Below are 25,139 nucleotides of genomic sequence, written 5' to 3' on the forward strand. Positions count from 1 at the left end.
ATACTATAATTATTCTGCCTAGGAATGAAGACACATTGAAAAACCAGGATGAAGACAGCCTCCAGGTCAACTGCCAGCCAGGAGGGGGGGAAGGAGGGAGGGACGTGAGAATGAAGGCGAGATGGAACAACTTACATGGAACGTTATGGTGAGTACATAACTTCTTTATGTGAAGTTGTTCAATCTCGCCGTTCATTCTTCACTGATGGGTAGCGTCCCTAGCACCCTAACCTTGGGTGGCTCACGAAAGTACACTCTTCAGAACCGTAGAACCAAATGAAGCCCTGTCCCCGGAGGCCTTATCCACTTTGTAATGAGTTATAAAAGTGTAAGGTTTAGACCATGTGGCTGCCACACAGATGTTGCCTAGAGGTAATTTGGCTTGAAAGGTTGAAGAGGTAGAAACTGCTCTGGTTGAATGAGCCTTTACCTTACTAGACAAGGGCATGTTATGACAAGAATAGGTGTAAGTGATACAATCCAACAGCCACTTAAGAGTTGTTTTGGTGACTGGCTTACCTTTCCTGGCCTCAGAAAAAGACACAAAAAGCTGATCTGATTTCCTAATCTCTTTTGTTCTGTCTAAATAAAATCTAAGTTGTCTATGAACATCGAGTTTGTGCAACATATATTCCAATTTGTTGATGTGATTAGGGAAGAAAACAGGCAACTCAATACTTGATTGATGTTAATCTCTGAACATACTTTAGGCAAAAAGGATGGGTTTGTCCTGAGAGATACTCTGTCAGCATGAAAGACCATATAAGGAGGCCTGATGGATAAGGCTTGGAGCTCTGTCACTCTGCGGGCTGAAGTGATGGCTACTAGGAAGACAGTTTTCCACGAAAGAAATTTTATCTCACAAGATGATGCAGGCTCAAAGGGAGGAAGAATGATACGAGATAACATAAAATTCAAATTCCAGGGAGAATAAGGAGTCTTCACTGGAGGCCTCATGTGAAAGGAACCTTTTAGAAAAACTTTAGACAATTGGTGAGCCATAATATTCAATCCATCGATCCCTAGATGGAAATTAGATATAGCAGCTAGTTGTACCCACACCGTAGCAGCTGCTGCTCCTTTGTTGAAAATTTCTGTCAAGAATTGTAAAACAGAAGACAATGGCGCTTGGTAAGGGTCAATATTATGAGAGGAAGTCCAAATGGAAAATCTCTTCCACTTACTACGATACAACTTTTTAGTGGAAGGCTTATGGGAAGCCAACAAAATTTGACTAGTGTCATGGGAAAGATTATAAAGCCTGGCTATGTGGGGAATTGGAGCAGCCAAGCGGTTAGCTTCAGTGTCTGCAATGATGGATGAAGATCCCCTGACAGATGTTTCAATAAGTCCGGAACTGGGTCCAGGATCCATGGGTCTTCCAGAATGTGATGGCAAAGAAACGGAAACCAAATCTGCCGAGGCCAGTGAGGGGCTATAAGGATGATTGTCCCTCCCAGCGACTTTGCTTTCTGTAAAAATCTGGGTATCAGAGGAATTGGAGGAAATGCGTAGAGGAGACCCAGTGGCCAATCGTGGACAGCAGCATCCCTCGGGGACTGACCTGGCAGGGGAATCAGGGCAAAATAGCTTCTGCATTTGTTGTTGATATGACTGGCAAACAGGTCACAGGAAGGCTGGTGCCATTTGTGGAAAATCCTGTCCGTAATCTCTTGTTTGAGGGACCATTCATGGGGCAATAAAATTGCCCTGCTCAGTTTATGCTCCGCTATGACATTGGATTTGCCCGGGATGTGCATTGCTAACAGAAAGCGCTGGGATGACACTGCCCACTGCCATAATCTGAGGGCTTCTCGGCAAAGGGGGAAAGACTTGGTCCCACCTTGCTTGTTCAGGTACCAGACCACTGACATGTTGTCTGTCTGTATTGCAATTGTCCCTAGAGGAAGAGAGTCCTGAAAGTATTGCAACACTGGAAGCACTGCTCTCATCTCCAGGACATTGATATGCAGATGAGATTCTTGATCCGTCCATGTACCTTGGGAGTCTTTCCCTGAAAATGCCCCCACCCTATCAGGGAAGCGTCCGTGGTCACAGTGGTAACTGGAGGGGGTAGCATGAAGGGACAGCCTATTGTGACATGAAGAGACGTCAACCACCACTGAAGATCCTTCTTGCAGGAATTCGTTATCAGGATTGTGTGATTCATTGGAAGTTCTTGGTAAGACCATTACATAAATAGGAGACATTGAAGAATCCTCATGTGCATCCTTGCTAACGGGATTGCCAAGATTGCTGCTGCCATCAGTCCTAGTACTTTCAATACCTCTGCAGCTGGTGCTCTGCTCTTTGATACCAAGGACGTGATGTGTTGGCGAAGAATACAAACCCTTTCTGGTGGAAGACGAAGAGTGGTGGTTAATGTGTCTAGTTCTGTCCCTATAAAAACGATATGCTGCGATGGCAACAAAGCAGACTTTTCTAAGTTGACCAATACCTAGCCGATTGCAGTGTCAGAGTAGCCTCTCTCGCTTGAAGAAGTTGATGTATGGTGGGGGAGGTAAGGAGCCAATCGTCCCAAGTAAGGAAACACCTGGAATCTTAGACACCTCAAGTGAGCCGTGACTACTGCCATGCACTTGGTGAACACTCTGGGGGCTGTAGAGAGACCAAAGGGCAGAGCTCGGAATTGATAATGATTGGATCCCAGCCGGAAACCCAGGTGATCCCTGGATGATCTGGCCATCTTTATGTGGTAGTACGCATCCTTGAGATTGATCGAGCACATCCAATTGTCTTTCCCTAAAAAGGGAAGTATGGACTGTAGCATGACCATTCAGAACTTCTCTTTCCTCACAAATTGGTTGAGTCTGCTGAGATCCAAGATGGGTCTCCAGTCCCCTGTTAATGGGTCTCCAGTCCCCTGTTTTCTTTGGAACCAAAAAGAATCTTGAGTAAGTTCCGAATCCTGTTTGGTCTGCCGGGACTGGCTGGATGACTCTTTTTCTAGCAATCGGCGTACCTCTATTGTTGCTTGTTTCCTGTGACTGGGTGGAACGTCTGGAATTTTTTTGACGGGAAAGGGCTGGGTGGAGAACGGTATGAAATACCCTTTGGAAATTATACTTTGTATTCAATTGTCTTTCGTTGTATCTAGCCAGGCTTCTGGGTACAATGACAAGCGACCCCCAACTGTCTCCAGAGTAGGACAGCCGGGCCTCCCTTCAGGAGCGCTGGTAGGACTGACCAGAGAAGTGATCTCTGTCACCTTGGTGTTGCAGACCCCCTCTGCCACAAGGGAGGTGTCTTCCATTGTAACCCCCTCCTCTGCCTCTGGAGGGGGGCTCTCCACGTGTGTCTTGAAAGTCTCCTTGGGCTTTCCGGAACCACATCTTTCCTCCCCTGTGACCTTTAGGAAAGGGTCGAGTGGGGGGTGGAAAAATGGACTCAGAAGGCAGACAGAGTCTTTCCTTCTTGTTCACATCTGGTCAAAGTTTCCTTCACCTTTGGCCCAAACAAGGATAAGTCGTCAAACAGGATATTCGTAAAGGAAGACTTGAAGGGTTCTGCGAAGGAACAGAGTCACATTCAGGCATGCCTACGAAGAGCAATTCCTGTACCTGCAGCTCTAATCGAACATCAGCTGCGTAAGATACAAAACGCATGGATGAGTTAACTATTGAATTAAGGATAGCAAGCTGGGTAGCAGCTTTGTCGGATAGACTCGTAGCTACAGCACCCTGAAGATCATCTCCCAACTCCTTAAGGAGATCTCTCTGTAGTCTGGTAAAATGGGTCAAGCAGTTCAGTGATCTGAGTGAGAAATTCGCTGAACTAAACATGCGTTTCCCATATCTATCTATGATCCTGGATTCTTTGTTAGGAGGATGGATAGATGAGGAAGTCTCAGATATTTCCTTTTTGGTGGCTGCCGCCACCACCATGGCATCAACAGGGACTCCCTTGATCAAAAAGGACTTATCTACAGGGGTAGAAATATACTTATTAGGCCTCTTAGGCACAGGTTCCATAGATTCAGGTGACTCCCACACCCTACGAGAGACCAGATCCATAAGCTCATCGTAGGGCGGAGGACAGCCAAGAGGTGGAAGGTTGAGACCCGAATGCCTTCAGGAGAACAGACTCGTCCTCAGCAGAGCTCTTGGACTGCCAATCACCCCACTGCCTAAGAGTTTCAAGAATCTCCGCAAAGGTGACGGCCTCAGAGGAGGATCTAGGAGACCCTTCTGATTCATCCAAGTCGGTGTCTGATGTTAGAGACTCCTGTGGGGAGTCCAAATGCCTCCTCTTGCATAATCTCTTCCTGGGGACTTCTTCAGGGGGAACGTCTGGAGAGGTCTCAGAAGAGCAGGGAGCACCCTGTGGGGCTACCTGAGGCTCTGGGTCTCTACGCTTGGGATGACCGGAGGAAACAAACTGACACAGGCACTTTAGGGGAGGAAGAGGCCAGACCTGGAGATGAGGAAGTCTTAGGAGACTTCATGGCTTCGAATGCACCATGGCTCTGATGAGGAGTCGACGGATCAGGAGCCGTGGATCACCTCCCGCACCAAAGCTGTGGGCTCCGAGCCCGAGGTAGGAGCTGAGCTCACCAGAGCTGAAGCCCTGGGAGTAAGAGTTGGCACCGACAAGTCGGTGCGACTATCCTCCCCAGACCCGAGCGGAGAGTGTCAGCTCCTAGAGTCCCCGGTTGGCGCCGAGGACATCCGAGCAGATGGAGCCGATGACACTGGAGCAGGTGTCGGCTCCAAAGGATCCACAATCATCAGGTCGGCCTCCTCCGGCTCCGAAGGTCCGGTATGGCTTGGAGGAGGAGCAGACAATTCAGGAATAATGGTCTTTGGCTCAGACGGTTGGGTCTGAGCCGACAGCAATTTAGCTAGGCCTGGTGCCTTTAAGAGTTTCTGAACCAGCCGGTCCATATCCAGATCGGACAGGCTGACCGAAGACTTGGAGGAGTGAATAGATGGAGCCGACTGGAGAAGTAGAGAGGGAAGTTTTTTGGCAACTGGTTCCAAAGCAGTGTCCCGGGTCTGAAAGGAAAGTACAGTTTTGTACCTACCATAAATGTAGATGTCCAATAGGTATGCATCTGCAGTCATCACATATGTGTTGTCCTGCCTCAGGCAGCCCTTCGGTCGGCCGGATTCCAAAGTTTGGGTCCGGCGTCGGCTGATGTCGCCTTCCCGGCGTCAGAGCGCCTGGGGTATAAAAGCGTCAGCCGATGCCATCTTCCTCAGTTTTTCTTGCCCCAGATGCCAGGTGCCCTCTAAGGAAGGTGAAATTTGGAGAAATGCAATAAATTCCAAACATGCACAAAAATATATACATATATAAAAACAAATACACCATAATAGATAACCCCAGCTAGCTATGAGAGGGGAATGTACCCAAGAAATACCACAGAGGGGAAGGAGGGAGGGTAAACCTGACTGCAGATGCATACCTATCGGACATCTACATTTATGGTAGGTACAAAACTGTACTATGTCCTTCAAGGATGCATCTGCAGTCATCACATATGGGTAGAATACCATAGCCAATCTGGGGGTGGAGGATCTATGTAAAGGATGGTGTAGCTAAAATGCCCTGCAGGACTGCCGTAGCAAAGCCTGCTCTGGATCTGGAATATAAAGGTAAGTTGTAATGCTTGGAAAATGTATGCACGGAGCTCCATGTAGCAGCTTCTAAAATGTCCTTGGTAGCCACCCCTCTTAAGAAGGCTGTGGAGGTGGCTGTGGCTCTGGTCGAATGAGGTCTAATGTTAGCTGGCACAGTTTTTCCATGAAAGGAGTAACAGAAACGAATGCAATTCCCTATCCATTTTGAAATTGTCTGTTTTGAAATTGCTTTTCCTTGTGCACCAGCAGCATATGCTACAAACAACTGGTCAGTTTTTTTGTAATTTTTAGTTCTGTCCAAGTAGTAGCACAACTGTCTGTGTACGTCCAGGGTGTGCAGAAGCTTTTCCCCTTTGTTTTGTGGATTTGGAAAGAAGGTAGGCAGGTGAATAGCTTGGTTTAATGAGACCCTAGATACCACCTTTGGCATAAATGAAGGATTGGTTCTCAATGAGACTCTGTCTTGATGAAAAATAAGAAATGGCTGTACTGCCATGAGGGCCTGTAACTCAGATACTCTTCTTGCTGAGGTTATGGCCAGAAGGAAGGCACTCTTCCATGAGAGGAACTGTAGTTCTGCAGATGCTGCTGGTTCAAAGGGAGGCAGTGTTAGTTTTTCCAACACGAAGTTAAGGTCCCAAGTAGGCAGTGGTGGTTTCCTTGGAGGATTGATGTTCTTAATTCCTCTTAGAAACTGTCTTAGCAGAGGATGAGAGAAGACAGGAGGATCAGTGTTGTACTCTGCTGAAATTGCTGAAGCATGAATTTTAATGGAAGAGTAAGACAGGCCATTGTGGAGCATTTCTGCTAAATATTCCAGGATATGTGCCATGTTCATAACTGTTGCATCTAGGCCCTTTGAGGTGTTCCAGGTGTGAAATCTTTTCCACTTTGCTGAGTATGCCTTTTGTGTGGAAGGCCTGCGAGCTTCCATGATGATATCCTTCACTCTCTTGGATAGCTTATCCTGGTGATGAGTCAAGGTATTTTCCAGGCAGCTAGCTGTAATGTTTTCAGGTTGGAATGCAGAGTTTTGTAATTGTGCTGTGTCAGGAGAAAAGGCCATCGTGGCAAAAGCCATGGTTTTGTCCGTGACATGCTCTTTAGCAATGGGTACCAGTGCTGTCTTGGCCAGTCCGGAGCTATCAGAATCACTCTTGGCTGCTCTGCCCTGATCTTCAGTAAGACCTTGGTCATTAATGGAAGAGGTGGGAATGCATACACTGTTAGATCTCTCCAGCTGAAAGAGAGAGCGTCCACTTTCCATGCTTGTGGGTGGTATGTCCTTGTGCAGAATTTGTCCAGCTGATGATTGTGTGGGGAGGCAAAGAGGTCTATGTCCGGTCTCCCCCATGATTGTGTTATCTGATGGAAGATGTCTGGGTGCAGCATCCATTCGTGTGCATCCATGATGTTCCTGCTTAAGCTGTCCACCAGTATATTGTCCTTTCCTGGTACAAACTGGGATTGCAGCTATATATTGAGAGTCAGGGAAAGTTCCCATAGATTCATTGCCAGTCTGCAAAGAGGGTAGGAATGGGTGCCTCCTTGCTTGTTTATGTACCACATAACTGTAGTGTTGTCTGTCCTTATTAGCAGGTGGCCTTGATGTAGAAATAACTTGAAGGCCTCGATTGCATGTATCACTGCCAGCATTTCCTTTTGGTTTATGTGCATGCGTAACTCTTTTTGTGACCATAGTCCTTGAATGCATCTTCCTTCCATGTGCGCTCCCCATCCGTGGTCTGAAGCGTCCTTTGTAATGGTTTGGCTGGCTATTGGTTTGCTGAAGAACAAACCCCTGTTTGACTGGCTTGCCTGAGCCCACCACAGAAATTCCCTTTGAAGGCATGGGATGAATGGTATCAAAGTTTCCAAGCTGTGACTGTGCAGAGTCCATAAACTACTTAGGTACCATTGGAGTTTCCTCATATGTAGCCTTGCTTGAGGAATCAAAAGAATGCAAGAAGCCATGTAACCCAGGGCCTGCAGGATTTTCCTTGCAGTCAGCTGAGTTTGTCTTGACAGGTTTTTGAAGTAATCCGGTAGTTGGTTTTGTTTTTCTTCTGTGAGGAAAGCCATTTGGGTGGTTGTGTCTAGATCCGCACCCAGAAAAGTTATTCTTTGGGATGGTACAAGTCTTGACTTGTGAATGTTGACTGTGTATCCCAAGGCCTGAAGAAGATAGATGGCATAATTCAAGTGTTTTACCAAAATTTGTTGGCTGTCCGCTTGTATAAGGCAGTCGTCCAGATACGGGTATATTTGCATCCCCTGAAGTCTGCAATGTGCAATTACTGATGCCAGGCATTTCGTGAATACTCTGGGTGCAGTAGATAAGCCAAAGGGCAATGCTGAGAATTGATAATGCTCTGAACCTGCAAGAAATCTGAGGTGTCTTCTGCAGCTTTGTCTGATAGGGACATGCAGGTATGCTTCCTTGAGGTCCAGAGTTACCAGCCAAGACCCTTTGCCCAGCATGGGAAGGAGTTGCTGTAGAGTCAGCATTTTGAATTTTGGCACAATGAGATAAGTATTTAGTGCGGACAAGTCGAGAATAGGCTTCCATTGCTTTTCTTTTCTTGGAACAAGGAAGAGTCTGGAATAAAATCCTTGGCCTTGTTCTGTGAGAGGAACCTTTTCTATTGCTTTCATTTTCATTAAGTTGGAGATTTGTTTCAAAGCCTCTGCCCTTTGATTTGGTGGCAGGTCTGGCATGTCTTTTCTTTTCGGTAATGTGTGGAAATGGAACCTGTATCCTTTGTCTATTATTTGTAGTGTCCATTTGTCCCTTGTAATAATGTGCCAATTTTCTGAAAATAAGGAAAGCTTTCCGCCCAAAGGTGCTTCCAATTGAGCCCTGGTTGGCAGTGTCAAGGTAAAGTCATTGAGTCTGTCCTTGTGCAGCAGTTGTAGGCCCTGCACTACCTCTCTGGTTGGGATGCTGCCATTGACGTCCTCTGTAGGAGCCTCTAGCTTGCCCTCTACCTCTGGCACGCCTGTTCTTGCCTCTCTGAAATCTGTCTGTGTCTGGAAAAGACCAGTTCTTGGAAGGCCAATTTCTGCTGAATCTTGGTGGTTGGACCTGCATAAAATCTTTGACTTTGTACAGATTTTGCCTTTTCTTCAAATTTCTTTAAGACCTCCTGAGCAGTGGAGCCAAATAACTTTTGCTTTTCCAGTGGAGCATCCAGAAGCTTTGCTTTAACATGGTCTGGCAGAGATTGTTCCTTCAGCCAAGCATGCCTACGTATAACTGCATCTGTCATAGCTGACCTACATGAAGCTTCCAATGCATCATAACCACACTGCAAAAAATGGTTGCTAACCTGTTGAGAGTTATGTACCAGATCCTGAAGAGATTTGCGATCTAGGGGTTCAGGTGAAGACAGTTTTTTATGCAATTCATCTAACAAATATTCTTGGTACTGTATCATATGGAACTGACAGTTTAAAGCCCTCATAGCAAGGGTAGCAGAAGTATACACTTTTTTACCCCATCGCTCTAAAGCCCTGGACTCCCTTTCAGAGGGGAGTGGATTTTTTGCAGTGGCAGCTGTAACCCCTTTAGGGCCCTGGGAAATAATTTCTGGATCAGCAGAGTGGGCCTTGTAAAGGAAAAGATGTGATTCCGGGACCCTGTAGTACCTATCAGGTTTGGCAGGAGCCGGAGGGAGAGTGTCAGGGGTTGTGCTAGATTCCGAGTACACATCATCAATGACATTCAAAACAGGGGGAATAGCCAAAGGTCTATGCTGAGGCAAATGCAAAAAGGTCCTTAATCTCTTCCTGGAGTCAGAAAATTCCTGGCCTTGCCATTGGAAATGCTCCCTCATAGTGTGCAAAGTTTCCCCGAAAGACAGTTCTTCAGGAGGGGAGGCCGAAGGGATAGATTCCTCTGCATCTGAATCCTCGTAGGCCGAAAAGGCCTCCTCTTGGTAGTCCGAGAGGGCAGAGCCAGCAGAGGCCTCATCTGAGGAGAGGGGATCAGAGAGCTCAACCCTGGGCCTTTTTGTTGTAGAAGGTTAAGAACAAATTGCCGCTGTACCTCCTAAAGTATCCTGTAGCAAACAGCAACTCCAAAATTACAAAAAGTAACTAAGCAGGATACACCACGAGAGCACTTGCTTCTTCACAAATTTCCTTTATTCCAAACGATAACAAACACAAGAATGAGCGCTTTCGCGTGCTTCTTGCACGCTTCTTCAGATGTGAATTTCATTATCTATCCTTGTTCCTTTTATACCAGTCAGTACTTCCAATTATTATTAAGATTAAGCAATTACTCAATTGAGCAATTGATTAATTAACAGGAAAAGCTTTTATCTTATTGAAAGATGTCATTGCTATGCATTCAACTCCTACCACAGTTACTCAGTGTAACTTATATTTTCCATTTTATTACTTATTCGTCATAATAATTCTTCAACATGAAATGGTCATATATATCTACTGAAGAACCAGTCTAATATAGACTGTAGTAAAAACATTAGTGGAAGAACATTAATGGAAACATCCCAAACAATATATTCTCTAGTGGCTGGACATTAAAATGCATCTTGCTTCTCATACACTTAAATGATTATTAAAATATATACATAAAAAACACTGCTTGTTCATGAAAAATGTATATCATGTACCAGATAAAACCTTCTTTCTAGATGCGCACATAAGATGGAACAGTACTCCGTAAACCCTGTTTGTGCATATAGGTATGCCATGTGCAAAGAGCTAAAATAAAACAAAATAAAACAGCATAAAGGCTTCCTACAGAATGTCCATGATAAATGGACCAATAAATGAATATATAAATTAAACCATTCCCAGAATAATTTAGCTAGTTACATGTTATTTATTCCTAATATCACGCATATACATATATTTTTTCATAACGTATATTCAGAATGTTCATCAAATTATATACATGTTGAGAATCTGATAATAATGGAAATTGTTGGGTTGAATAAGGTCCTAACAATGTGATTCCATTAAGTAGCATGAATTGTTTTGATATGGTAAGATTGTAAGAATTTGCACCAGAACTGATGAACTCTTGAAGAATGTATGTGAGAGTCATTCATTTATTACTGTTTATTCTGTCGAATATGGGAATTTTTAAGTAGATGAACCAATGGGTTCATTTGAACATCTGAGTTATCTATATTTATATAGATCTGGGCCAGTATTAGGAATGACATCTGAACAGTATGTTTTAAAGCTTTTTTGGTTGACTACTATATGAGAAGTTATATATTGACTTACAATTTTATGTTATTTACATACTTCCATATACACATGTTTCATGTTGATTTACTCAACTATGGAAAACATGACAGAGTTACACTCAACTTATTAGGATCTACAGCAATATGTCCATACATTAATTGTAAGATGATTGATATATTCGACATGTATTGTTTTGTATTTATGATTCTTCATATACAGATTTTTAATTTTTTATACTGCTTTGGCTACACTTGATATAAATTTAATTTTATTATTCCCTTCTATATATTAATTTTGAATTTTTAACATTAATTAATTGATGTTACAATAATAAGAATTATATAATATTAAATAAGATAGGAGAAATATATGTCTCATATTTTAATCAACATAACATTGTTCAAATAGAGCAGAAATATATAACACGTGATTACTATGATCACTTGTTTATTTTAACTAGTACTTAAGTCAAATATAGATATTTCAAACTACATGGATGAATTTATACATAATAGTGAATTCTGACAATTGGTAAATACAAGGAAGTTCCGAGTCATTCTTTCAACTTTTAAAATAGGCAAAAGTTTTTAACCTTTGATTTTAGATGGGTTATTTACTTAAACACTGAGATGTAAATAGGATAGTTTCGGCAAATATCTAATGAAATTTAACAGCGAACAAGATAATGAGGGTAGATTTATGTACCGTAGATTCCATACAGATTTACACATAAGACACGAGAATAAAACTGGGACTTTATAATGGAACCCTGGACATGAAGTCAGTGATTAGTTATGATGCAAACATTTACGTGCATCTTTGGTTTTGTGGCATTTATTTATTTATATATTCATTTATTGGTCCATTTATCATGCACATTCTGTAGGAAGCCTTTATGCTGTTTTATTTTGTTTTATTTTAGCTCTTTGCACATGGCATACCTATATGCACAAACAGGGTTTACGGAGTACTGTTCCGTCTTATGTGCGCATCTAGAAAGAAGGTTTTATCTGGTACATGATATATATTTTTCATGAACAAGCAGTGTTTTTTATGTATATATTTTAATAATCATTTAAGTGTATGAGAAGCAAGATGCATTTTAATGTCCAGCCACTAGAGAATATATTGTTTGGGATGTTTCCATTAATGTTCTTCCACTAATGTTTTTACTACAGTCTATATTAGACTGGTTCTTCAGTAGATATATATGACCATTTCATGTTGAAGAATTATTATGACGAATAAGTAATAAAATGGAAAATATAAGTTACACTGAGTAACTGTGGTAGGAGTTGAATGCATAGCAATGACATCTTTCAATAAGATAAAAGCTTTTCCTGTTAATTAATCAATTGCTCAATTGAGTAATTGCTTAATCTTAATAATAATTGGAAGTACTGACTGGTATAAAAGGAACAAGGATAGATAATGAAATTTACATCTGAAGAAGCGTGCAAGAAGCACGCGAAAGTGCTCATTCTTGTGTTTGTTATCGTTTGGAATAAAGGAAATTTGCGAAGAAGCAAGTGCTCTCGTGGTGTATCCTGCTTAGTTACTTTTTGTAATGTTGTAGAAGGTTGAGAGCCCCTGTCTGGATGAGGCTGAGAGCCCCTAATTAAAGAAATAAGGTCCTCTGCTAGACTAAGGATCTGAGAACCTGTAGTGGGTCCCTGAGGGATAACCCTGGGAGGCATAGATTTTGAGTGTTTAGTAGCTTTAGCCCTAGAGAATGCCTTAATAGACATGGATGCAGGAGGCCTGGCTGCACCACGTGCTGGTGTAGTTTTGTCTAAGGGAATGGTGTCGGAAGGTTCCTGGACACCAGATTCCAAAGGAGATTCAACAACCAAGACAGTAGTGGCCTCCGGGGCCGAGGTTGTCGGTTGTACGGTTTCGGTGGACGGTATTACCAAGGACTCTGTTTCAGCCGAAACCGAGACACTCGCGGTAGGCCTGGCCGCGGTTTCAGCCGAAACCGCGGACCGCGGGTGTCGGTCCTTGTCCTTGCGTTTCTTCATTAAATGAGAAGTCGGAGTCTCCAACGACATTTTGTAAGCAAAACTAGCCCCAAAAAATTCCTCTGCAAACTCCGACCGACGTCTTAGAGTGCGTCGGTTGAAGGAAGCACAGGCGGAACAGGCCGAGACGTTGTGGTCTGGGCCTAGGCAAGGTAGGCAGTAAGAGTGGAAGTCCTTATGAGGTATTTGTTTCCCACAAGTTAAGCAATTATTAATTTTATCCGACATCGGCTGAGGCAAGAAAGAGTCCCCAACGGGGTAGTTAGCTTTTGAAGTCTTCGGTTTAGCTGAATTACAGGAGCTGGCCGACCGGCACTTGCGAACTGCTTCTGCTTCGGGCACCACACGGCAAGAAAGACTGAGGAAGATGGCATCGGCTGACGCTTTTATACCCCAGGCGCTCTGACGTCGGGGAAGGGGCGACATCAGCCGACACCGGACCCAGACTTTGGAATCCGGCCGACTGAAGGGCTGCCTGAGGCAGGACAACCCATATGTGATGACTGCAGATGCATCCTTGAAGGACATCAGACTGTCGGCTCCGAAATCAGTAGAGCTGAAGTCATAACACTTTCCAAATTTTTCCCTTTCTTTGTCTTGGATTCTGAGGAAGATTTGGAAGATTTGCTGGCCCCATCCTGGTCCGACAATGCCTCTGAGAAAGGGTGTTTAATAATACCCCCTGTCAATTAACTTCCTCTTCCTTTCTGCAAGCACTCGAGTAGAAAAGGAGTGGCAGATACTACATGACTCCTGCAGGTGCATCTCACTCAACAGTACACACACTGCATATGGGCATCCATAACGGACATCTTTTGTCCGCAGTCTGGGCACTTTTTGAACCCAGACTTAGGATACTTTTCCCTTTCTTCAGACATAGCAACTAACTACCTGAAAAAAAATTCAATTCACAAGATCAAAAAACAACACTATTTAAGTATATAAGATAGTTTAACTCAGAAATGAGTAATCTAATTCACTGCAAACAGCAATGCTAAAAGACAGCACAAACAGCCCAAAAAGGCAACTAGTAACAAGAGTAATCCAATATCAAAAGCCCAAAAAGGGCAACTCTAATCTAACAAGCTGTAAGAAAAGGCCCAAGGCCAACAGGCCGAAGGCAATCACTAGAGATTTACTGGGAAAAGGGGAAAAACAGAAAAATCTGCTAAACTAGGTAATACTATACAATTATAATAGTAGAAAGATATAAAAATGCAATAGAAAAAAACTTGCTGAAAGTTGAAAATTCAATCCATCAGTGAAGAATGAACGGTGAGATTGAACAACTTCACATGAAATATTTTTTTACAGTGACAGTAGTATGTTCATTGGCAGTCTTTTCAATAAATACTGTTAACATATTATAATGCACACAAACCCCAAATTATTTCTAAACCTTTACAAATGTTCATATCTTGAAAACTATACAACCTAAACATATATTGTCAGAATATTTTTGTTAACCAGACATAAGCTTTCACATGACAATAAATTCATCTATAAATGCATGTTTAATAAGATATTTACGGAAATGTGAAAATGTGTTTAATTCTATAATTAGCAATACAGATAATAATGGATATCTTTCAAAATGTGCCACCTACAGTGCTAATATTAAAGACAACTTCAACAACATCTAAGGTTTCACCTAATGCTAGTCAACAGTTTGTAAATCACTTAGTTTTTGAAGTATTAAGTACATATTCTCACCAAACACAACAGTCCTATGAGCAATCTAACCTTTGAGGTCAATTTAGAATAACAAATATTAGCTAAAGACTAGGCCATTTCTTGTATTACTCTGCTAGTTACTAATCATCTCTAACATACTGTACTGTAACTAATTGTATCTGCTATTGTAAAACTTTTTCTTATTGTATATTATGTAAATTGTCAACCTGTCTCTGTAACTATCTGTCATGCTGAAAATGGACATATATCCAGTCGGACTATCCCGGTCAACAAATGTAAAATAAATAAAATAAATAAAATATGGAAAAATTGCTTATTTTCATTACTAACAAACTAGCAATATTTCCCGTATAGTGGGATATAAACCAACATTTTCAGTGAATTGTCCTGTCTCCCACAATTAGTGTTTCACACCATACATCTCAATAAAATGTAGGTCTCTCTGTTATGAAAACACAAACAGAAATATGAAAATATGAATAATAAAAGTCAAAGATCAATTTCTTTACTGCTGGACATCCTAGACTAACAATACTAGTGTAATTTTGTTAATAACTCTGCTCATTCTATACTGCCTATTATTAGCCACTAAGTCACTTAAAGACACTAGACTCAAACAATTTCTGGATGTCATAAGGACGTATGGGTGTGAACTGAAAGACCTGAGCGAGATAGTAGACAACAAAAAAATAAATTATTCTAAGCAGTTTAAGGATATTAAAATAGTGGCTAGATGCTAGATAACTTGATGAATTATTTCACAAGGAGATACAAAATTATTTTAAATACTTTCTTATTTTAACTCTATTATTGATTTTCTTTTGTTTGCTCAAAACATTTTTGAATAGAAGGCCATCATGGAAGGTTTATTAAATAATAGAGCAGTTAACAGCAATGAAAGTGATACTATGTTCTTAACTGTAAGAACAAAATGGGAGTGAAAGATGATCTAACTGAAAAAGCCGTCATGGCGGAAGTTTGCTTTCCAGGCTTAACTTAAATATATGAGAGTTCCAATGGGACTGAATGCTTTGAGCCAGCCTAAATATGGACAGGACAATAATGACTTTCTAAAGGAATAGCAGGTAATTAAGTTAGAAAATAGCTTTTCATATATCAAATTAATATTTAAATATTCATATTTAGAAATACAGTCATTACTGATTGAAACATTGACTATGGAAAAAATTTACTGAAAATTATACAAAATATGAGGAAAACCTTGATGTATCTTTTTAAAATTGAAAGTGAAGGATCAGAGGTTAAAGAATATACAGATAAAAAAAAGTTTAAATAATTGTGAAGAAAGACTTCACATCAGGATGTATTTTCATCTGTAAGGAAAGAGATGAAAGGAACAAAACTAGACATATAGAAAATTGACTTTTAATGAGCCTGTTAATGTTAATCTGCTTTAGATACAGAGCAAGAGCAGGAACTGAATACTAAGAGAGTAGCTAGTACTTCAAAAGACTTTATAATTCTACTAAAGGTGAGCAACCTTGGGATTTTTAAAGAGCCAAGCCAAGGAGTCTAGCTTGGCTTTTAGATGTAAGCAAAAACTACAGTAATGGCCAAATATGCAATGACATTTTTAGCATTCACGCAAATGAATGAATGCTAGCAGTATACTGATTACACTTCCTCACAGGTGGCACACAGCCACCTCCTTCACCATACCCAAGGTACAGGTTTGCGGACAATGAAAATGGGAAAAAATTATAATAAGCGCAGCATTAAGTACACCACTCTGTATGCAGAAAAAGAAATGCTGCCTTGATTAGTGGAAAAAATAATTTTCTTGTTTCCTTCTGTTCAAATGATGCTTTAATGCACAACAGTTTAATCACACTTTGCAAGAAATTGTTAAAGAGCTGCAAGGAAAAAAAACAGATACATTGCCTAAACAGAACAAAAGCTTTGGGAAATGCTGGATTTTGTTTGTTTTGTGTAAGAAACTATTTCAGTTCCCTTAAAGTAGCTCATAGTAATAAAAAATCAGTACTCTAAACAACCTATTTGGCTACAAAATACACACTATGTCCCAGAGGACTCTGCCCCTTCTCTGGAGGTGTACCACTTCTGACTATGAAGTTGCTACAAAACATAATAATGACAAAGTTTGCTGTTTGATAGATGCTGCCCTCCAACAATCCATATAAACTTTAACTGCCCTTTTCTGTATGCCCCCAAAAATGATAGCAGTCTTTCCGGACACTAACTTCTCACTGAGAAATGGATGAAAATTTTAAGTACAACACTAGTATAGTTTTTATTTTGCTATTTCAACTTGTGGTTGGTAAACACATACACTGCCCCCACCAACAAGTCATAACACTTGTTTGCCAGCGGTGATCATATGATGACAATGTACATGGATGCCTCCAAACCCCTTCCCCAAAAAGGCATCCCAGTTCTGCGCACATCTCTGATGCTTCATGGTAAGGAAAATGATAGAAAAAAAAGAAACTACTACAACAATATAGTAACTGACCCCCAAACATACACTAAGCACCCCTCAGAGATTCACAGCACTGAGCTAAAATCAGAGACAGTTGAGAGACTGGGGCTGGCGTCAATAAGAACAAAAAAATACAAAGAATTCCACCCATGCTGTCCTTAGCATTAGTATTGCTTTCCATGCTCTCTTGATTACTTTTTCTCTTGCTGAAACAGGCTGCTCTCCCACTGTGAAAGCATGTAAGCACTTTGGTGTAAAGGACATGATGCAACCTTCATCATAAAAATGAGCTGCATATCTTTTTTATACAATAATTGCCCGTATGCAATGTCTTGCAACAGTCCCCTTCCTTGAAAAATGTTCCTTTTCAGCACTATGGCACCACCCTCTTTGCAATTCCAGCCAAACACAGTGCTTAAATATGCAGACCTGACCTAATAGAAAGCACTCTCAACTTGCAGGTATGCTCCAAATCAACAATCAGCAGTTACTCAAAAATATAAAACAAAACAAAAAAAAGGAAAACAAACCTTAAGATTGTGACTTGGCTCTTAGCCTGCTGGATCGTGAGCTCGGGCCAAGCTTGAGCTGGCTCTGACTTGCCCTCGCCTCTAAACTGAACATGTGAATAACTGGATACAAGTTTGCGTTTGGAGGATGTTGGTCTAACACAGTTAATAAATTCAGTAGAAAAGCACAATGATTTAATTATGTCCACCCAAAGGTTTAGATACATTAGGTCTACCAGGGAGGGTTTAACAATGGAACCCTCTGAATATAACATTCAGAAGGAGTGGGGTAACTGCATTGGGGGAGCTGTTCTGAAAGATTTCTTTGACCCCAAGGGCAAACAGTGGACCAACAAGAACTACAAGTGGGTAAACAATTAAATGATACAAAGAATGTTATTAAAATTTCTGGTATACAACTCAATGAAAATGAAATGAACATGTTAAATTATGGTATGACTTTTTTACCATCATGTGTCTGTGATGTCTTCATTGTTATTAGACTTATATACATAATTTTGTAAGACTTATTAAGTTAGAAGTACAGCTAGATAACAAAGAGAGTCACAGAAAAATGACTTCAACTAGGTCATATTTTTACACTCTCACTACACCATACTGTTCAGTTACTTCAAACAATATGTGAAACTGAAATAAGAAATTCAGATTTAGACAAAGCCAAGAGGTTTGATAATTTGAAAAGAAATGAGGGACAGGCTTTGAACAGCTTAAAGTTAAGGTCGTAATTAGTAATAAGGCAGACAAGGGAAAGGTCACAGTAGTTACGTCCAAGGTCCATTATATAAAAAGACACTGGCTTTTCGTTTAGAAAATGAAAGTAAGCCTTAACTGCAGTTATCAATGACAAACATATGTGTTTTAGAGGACCTACTACATAATATCTCAGAAGAACTTAACTGGTATTTTCGAATTATCTATTATTAGGTACCCTTATTTTTATGAGATCCTGAAAATGCATACAAATTTGGAAAATCCACCCTTGAGGCATACAAATGACAAAGCTTATTTTTAACTTTTTAGATACCATACTGAGGCCATTGGTTCAGAAAATACTAGATTTTATTCTTGATTCAAGAGATGTCCTAAAATCCTAAATGTACTACAAATAAATGATGCAAGTTATCTTAGTACAAATGGGATACATTCATTTGATTGTCAACACAAAATACAGAATCACAAAATGTTGAAAACTCAAAAACTGAAAATGTGTCCTTTCCCCAGTGTTGAGCAGATTCATGTTGATCCATTGGAGGAGGTTTCAATGAACACAAATAAAAAAAAAAAGTTTGCTGAAACCACCTTCAGCGAACAATTAAACAATTTTCTTTAAAGGCAAGCTCCCCTGCACTCCCCATGTGGGGGTATAGCCGCTAAACCTCCAGAAATTATATATGCCAACTCCAAGGTCGCACAACACTGAAGAAAAAGGCAATCCCCACTTTTGTCAAAGCCTGTTTTGGTGAACTGACTTTGGTTTCTTTGCATTCGCTGAAAATGACTTTGATGGACTAACATGCTAGTTATGTGACCCTGGAGTTGGTATATATACATACATATATAACTGGCAAGGGACATGGGGGCTTGGCCCCCCTGCATTAAACAAGTTTCAATATTTTGCATTTTCAACATTTTGTGCCGTCAATGAAATTAATGTTTTCTGATATAAACACCTTATATAGCAAAATTTGCTATGAAGAGGGTCTGGAGAAACTGAGGTGGATAGTATGTAGATTTCCATCTTACCCAGAAGCTTTATAGAAATGCTAATGGTGTTGGCAGAGCTTGTAGTTAACAACATGTTCAGTGAAGATGATTATCATCTGCAGATGAGGGGTACTGCAATGAGTAGCCTTATGGCACTGAGTTATATAACTGCATACTTCGCATATAAGGAAGACAACCTGTTAAGAAGAATGACTTCAGTGACCGAAAATTAATTAAGCTTTTTACAGATGACTTATTAATTACTAACAAGAGACAGCCAAAGGAGTCAGACATCTTGAAAGAGACTTGAAGGAAATGTACTAAAAATATCAGATGTTAACAGCCATATGATTAATACTTTTTAAATGCTACTTTTTACAAGTATGGTCAAGATCAATGATACATACAGTAGCAAGTAAACTTTATAAAAGTGGATGTAGATAATGTATTACATTTTAACAGCAGTCACCTTAACTTCACTAAAAGGAATATCCTGAAGAGGCAATTCATGAAAATAGTATGAATAACGGGTGTATATCTAAACATCGAACGCTGAAAAGTTTGAGCACCAAAACCTTGAACTTGAAAGTTCGAAGACTGACAATATCAAAGCCGCGGAATATCAAATTCTCTCTCAGGGAAAGAATTTGGTGGGACATTTCCACGGCTTCGCTATTTCCTTCACTGTGGTGCGATCTCAGAGTTGGTATATTTAAGTAGGGGGGGGTGATGCCCCCCCCCATTAGAAACATTTTTTAGTGTTTGTGTGTTTCGCGTTTTGTACTGGAACAGCGATTTTTTTCCCCAGAGGGGAAAAAAAAATCGTTGTTCTCAGTCTTCGAGGTTTTCAGCTTTCGTGGTTTTGGGTTCAATGTTGTAACATTCTAAGTTCTGACACTTCAATGTTATGATATAGACCCATGGAAAACTATACATACCAACACAAGTATAAGTGGCCAATGAAAAATGTCAATTACGTAAAATGTAATAACGAAATTATTTACTAACTAATGAAGAAAGGAAGGTGACTGGTGCTCTAAGGGATGATGTAATTAAGTCATATTTAGTACTGAGATCAAGTTATAACAACATAAGTGAGAATCAGGCAAATAAGAAGAATGAAAATACAACAGGTGGTGCAAGAGTGTTGAGTATCACAGTACAAGCATGGAGGAAATAATAAAAACTGGGACATTTTATAGTCAGCACAGTGAGATTAGAATGTTAATTTCTCCAAAGCTACTATTTTCATATAGAAGGGCAAGGAATCTAAAAGAATTATTTAGATGTAGGAACAGTAATAATAGTAGCAGAAGGGGTACATACTTATGCAATAGGTGTAGAATGTGTGGATATGTGGAGACTGCAAATGGTTTTATTTGTCCTACTACAGGTAAACTGCATTACTATAATAATTTTGAAACACATAAGACAGAGGAGCTGGTATACTTAGCAAAATGCAAACGTGACAACTTTTGTGTAAGGAACATATTTCAGATACAAGGGAGAAAGCAGACATAACTGCACTTCTTAGACATAGGAAGTATGTACATCATTAAACAAAATTTAAATTTCCAGTTTTATAGATAGCTAAACTTATCACAAGAGGTGAAGATTTAAGAAATGAACTGTTATGTGCAGAATTAAAGAGGCTATTTGCATGAAAGTCACTCTCAAAATCATGAATGAAACCCTAGCTAAAATCATCTTAAGCTCTATTATATATGCAAGTCCTTTTGTATCAAAATTATACATAAGTAGCTTGTGTTACATATAAAGATTAATGTTTAGCTTAAAACGTTTTGTACTTCTTTTTCTGAAGTATGATTTTAAAGATACAGCATCATTAAGTCCTGATTCATCGTGTGTTCATAAATAATGGTCTCTAATTCTAAAAGGTTATATAGCAAAGAATAAAAAAAAAAGTTAACATTGCCTATGCAGTTATATGAAATCTAATACCATCAAACAGTCCTTACCAACTGGAACTTCTTCCCAGGTTGTAATCAACCTTGGCGGACTCTTACTGACAACGGTTCCAACTTCTGAAGCCCAGGTATCACCAGCAGAACAGGCCAATGCTCCTAGGAGGGATAAGCACATCCAGGATGCAGTATAATGCTTAGAAAAATCAACTGCAATCTCCCCTGGCCCATTTTCAATCATATAAAGCAAAGCCAGTTCTGCAGGAACACCTCCATTGCAGAAGACTTGTATCCAGTTTCTTTGCCCACCTGAAAAGAAGAAATACAAAACATTACTGAAGCAGTACAGTGTCACATTTTAAATCTAGCAGTTGATAACAAACTTTTCTTTCAATCCACATCTTTGCTATGGTTAGAAAATCCTTCCACCTTGTACAACATTCTTTTGTAATATCTCCCCATTGTCCAAACAGATTACAATCCCACTTTATTCTTAACTGACCCTTTGGTTTGCACCTTGCTAAACAACTAAACCAGCTCACATGATCTCACTGCTAACTCAAAAAACGACTCGCATCTTAACACACTTCGCTCATGACAGACTAAAAGTCCTTTCCCTTTATTCAGTTTAATTCAGGCTCTTGAGTGAGCAATCTCTGCTTAGGCTTCCATGATATGAATGATCCCACAGTCTCTGAACACCTTCATCTAAATAGAAACACTGGTTAAGCAAACACCCATTCTAGAGACCTAAATCTACACCTTCACATCAAAAATACCAACTGGCACAAATGGAACCTACCCTAATGTACCCATTTCTGGAATAGACTCTCTTTACATATCAGACTGCACAGTACTTCGCTGGCAACTTTTAAAACCAGTGCAGATGACTGGATAGTTGGTCACAAATTTTTACCTGGCATTATGGGGTGAAAATTGGCTTTACTGGGGACACTATTACCTCCCTACCAAAGCTGGATGATATGGTTAAGCTTCATGATGGTCTCTCTGGTTGTAAGCTAAGTAAGAAACTAAGAACATATTTTTAACAAAAAAAATGATACAGTCACATTATGATCATAGGCTGTAGTTAAAAGAAAAAACTGACAAAATACAAATTGTGACTAGTGCCAGCAATATTGTCATTAGTGCTGTGCAACACATTATGAATTACAATTAAACAGGAGGTATCAATGAGTTAACTACTTCACTTTTACTTCTGAACAAAATGAAAGTACATAAAAACTGACCACACATACACTTCCAGCAACAACATAAGAAAACATCAATCAACAAAGAAACACTAAACAGAAATGAATTAATGCATGACTATACAGAATTGTGTTCAGGTCTGAAGCATTAATGGGATCCACTCAAACCAAAATAAGCTAATTGTCCTGAACAATACTAAAGTAGGTCATAATGCACTCCAAACACAGAAAGCTGAATACACAAAGACAAAATGAGATGATGTATCAGGAAGCCAAAAATTGCAATCTTCTTACCAGCTCTGTATTCTGCATCAATCTGCTTCTTTTTGTCTCCTTTCCATTTTGTCAGCTTTGAAGAAGTAACAAAAAATGCCAATAGAGCCGCAAAAAAGCTATAGTTTGCAACAGTTAGAAGGAATCCGATTATCAATGCTGTATATAAAAAGAAAACAAAAAAAAAAACAAAAATTAAAATTTCTAAACAAAAAATATGTAAACACACACGGTCAAATGAAACCTTAACCAAATGTTTTGCATGACACGCAATTTTACAAATATTCTACTAAACTGAATATTAGACAAAACATGCCTCATCTTTTCAAAAACCTAAAGCACTTCAGTGAATATTCTAATTTGAAACCAACAAGCAAAAACTGCAGCACAGATGGCAAATAACTCAATTCCCATGATAAGAAGAAGCAAAAAATTCATAAAAGGGCTGAAATCAATGTGATGTATAAAATACACAATCCTTTAATAAAAAAATGTGAACACTTTTGCAGTGTTAACACTGCTTCATCAGACATAACTAAAAAGATAACACCACTATTTAAATAGTAAAGATGGAAACATTACATCCAATGAGCTTTTCTCCATAAAATAAAGTGACAGGCACATACAAAAGAGTGTGACAAACACATATAAAAAATTGAATATAAAAACAAGTAATTAAAACCACTTATTAAGAATGAATGTTGAATGTCAAATAACAATGAAAAAAGAACTACCTATACAGTTCCCTTGGTTTCAGAAATGGCTTTAGTGAATTTTTTTCATTTAAACCCTTTCCCCTATCTGCTCATAGCCTTAACATCCATTTAACTTCCTGTGCTTCTGTGTAGTTCACTGTAGTGACATCACTATAGGGTCTGAGAACAATGCACTGGCAAAGCATGTCGTTTGTTTTTGGATTGTAAGATTAAATTTATAGTTATACAGAGAGTGCATGCTAGTAATAGGGGTGGTGGTATAGACAACTTCACAGAAGCACAGGAAGTTAAATGGATGTTAAGGCTACAAGCAGATAGGGTTAAGGGCTTAAATGAAATAATTTAACTAAAGTCATTTCTGAAATAAAGGGAACTGTATAGGCAATTATTTTTTCATTGTTATTTGACATTCTGCTTTCATTTTTAATAACAGGTTTTAATTACTTGTTTTTATATTCAATTTTTATATGTGCTTATCACATTCTTTTATATGTGCCTGTCACTTTATTTTTATGGAGAGTGCTCATTGGATGTAGTGTTTCCATCTTTGCTATTTAAATAGTGGTATATTTTTAGTTATGTCTGATGAAGCAGTGTTAGCACTGTGAAAGCGCTCACATGTTTTATTAAAGGATTGTGTGTTTTATAAATCACGTTGACTCAATATTCTAATTTACTTGCAATAAAGAAATGATGGACAGCAGAAAACTGTGATTGCATTATCATCTGTGCAGTATTATATGAACTTTTAGACACTATTTGAACCATAATGTGGTACCACTGCTTGACTCAATGTCAATAGTCCCATTACCATTTCAAATTACACAACTTGTTTACTACCTTATTTAGCATTCTGCAGATAACAAAAATATGGTCAACTCCTGCAATACAATCTGATTTATTGAATTTACTTTTGTAATTCCAGATAGGTACATTCAGAAAATGGAAACTGCCCATTGGGCTAACCCAGTAAATATGTAAATAACCAAACAGATCATTCATAAAGGAAGCTGCAGTGGTGGCTGCTACACTAGTGAAGTATGGTTTGACTTGCCCAGCCAGGGTCTTTTCATGAGTGTTGCAGTGTTGCAGCAAAAAGTGATGCAGCTGGCCAACAAAAGAGTTTTACCTGCTTCCTTGGCAAAAAGGGGTAAAACCATCTGGTTAGTTTGTCTAAGTCTTTAGTCTTGTTAGTATAAAACCTAAGCTCTCTATGACACACATCTATAGTATGCAGATGAACAGATTTGTGCCTGAAGAGTTCAATGATCAGACTTGCTGGGTGGACAGATTTGTGTCCCAGAGACTCCACCTTCTGTGGATAGACTCCCTCTCCATGTCAAGCAGAGTACCTCATGATCCCTTTTTAAGTGTAACCTGGATAACTGGATGGGAAACATTAAATACACCTCTGGGCTTCCACCTGTGTCCCTGCTGGACAGGGGCTTTGGGTGCTGACTTGTCTAAACATGGACTAAACTCTCGCCTAGGCTTATAAGGGCCTCAGGGTCAATAGCCTAGTAACTTCCTATGAAACAATTTAAGCAAGAAAGAAAGGCTTGTCTTTAAGGAACAAGATACAGCTCCTTGCACAGTTAGCACCTGTGAAATACAATTGTGCAACAAATTCATCATAATTATTGATGAGCAATAAGATCATTACTGCAGTGCACTCATACATGAATGTGACAGAGTCAGATGTCAAGTCTTCTGGATACATTTAAAGAGCAATCAGTCATCAGTACAGGTCAGCAACTTTTCAGAGCTAATGTGC

At 39.7% G+C, this 25,139-nt stretch overlaps 1 protein-coding gene across 2 annotated transcripts in view; it reads right to left on the reverse strand.

The window, feature by feature from the left end:
* TMEM19 (transmembrane protein 19) overlaps positions 1-25,139 on the reverse strand; it is a 521,036-nt gene that overhangs the window by 173,907 nt on the left and 321,990 nt on the right. For both annotated transcript variants that reach the window (XM_044056997.1, XM_044056998.1), the window contains 2 exons: positions 22,671-22,808; positions 21,220-21,474 (listed from right to left, as the gene is read on the reverse strand). In XM_044056997.1, the coding sequence (XP_043912932.1) occupies positions 21,220-21,474; positions 22,671-22,808 (393 nt within the window). The remainder of the gene's footprint in view (positions 1-21,219; positions 21,475-22,670; positions 22,809-25,139) is intronic.

Source organism: Protopterus annectens, chromosome 15.part0, assembly GCF_019279795.1.
Source record: "Protopterus annectens isolate FY-2018-M chromosome 15.part0, PAN1.0, whole genome shotgun sequence".
Classification (NCBI taxonomy): Eukaryota; Metazoa; Chordata; order Ceratodontiformes; family Protopteridae; genus Protopterus; species Protopterus annectens.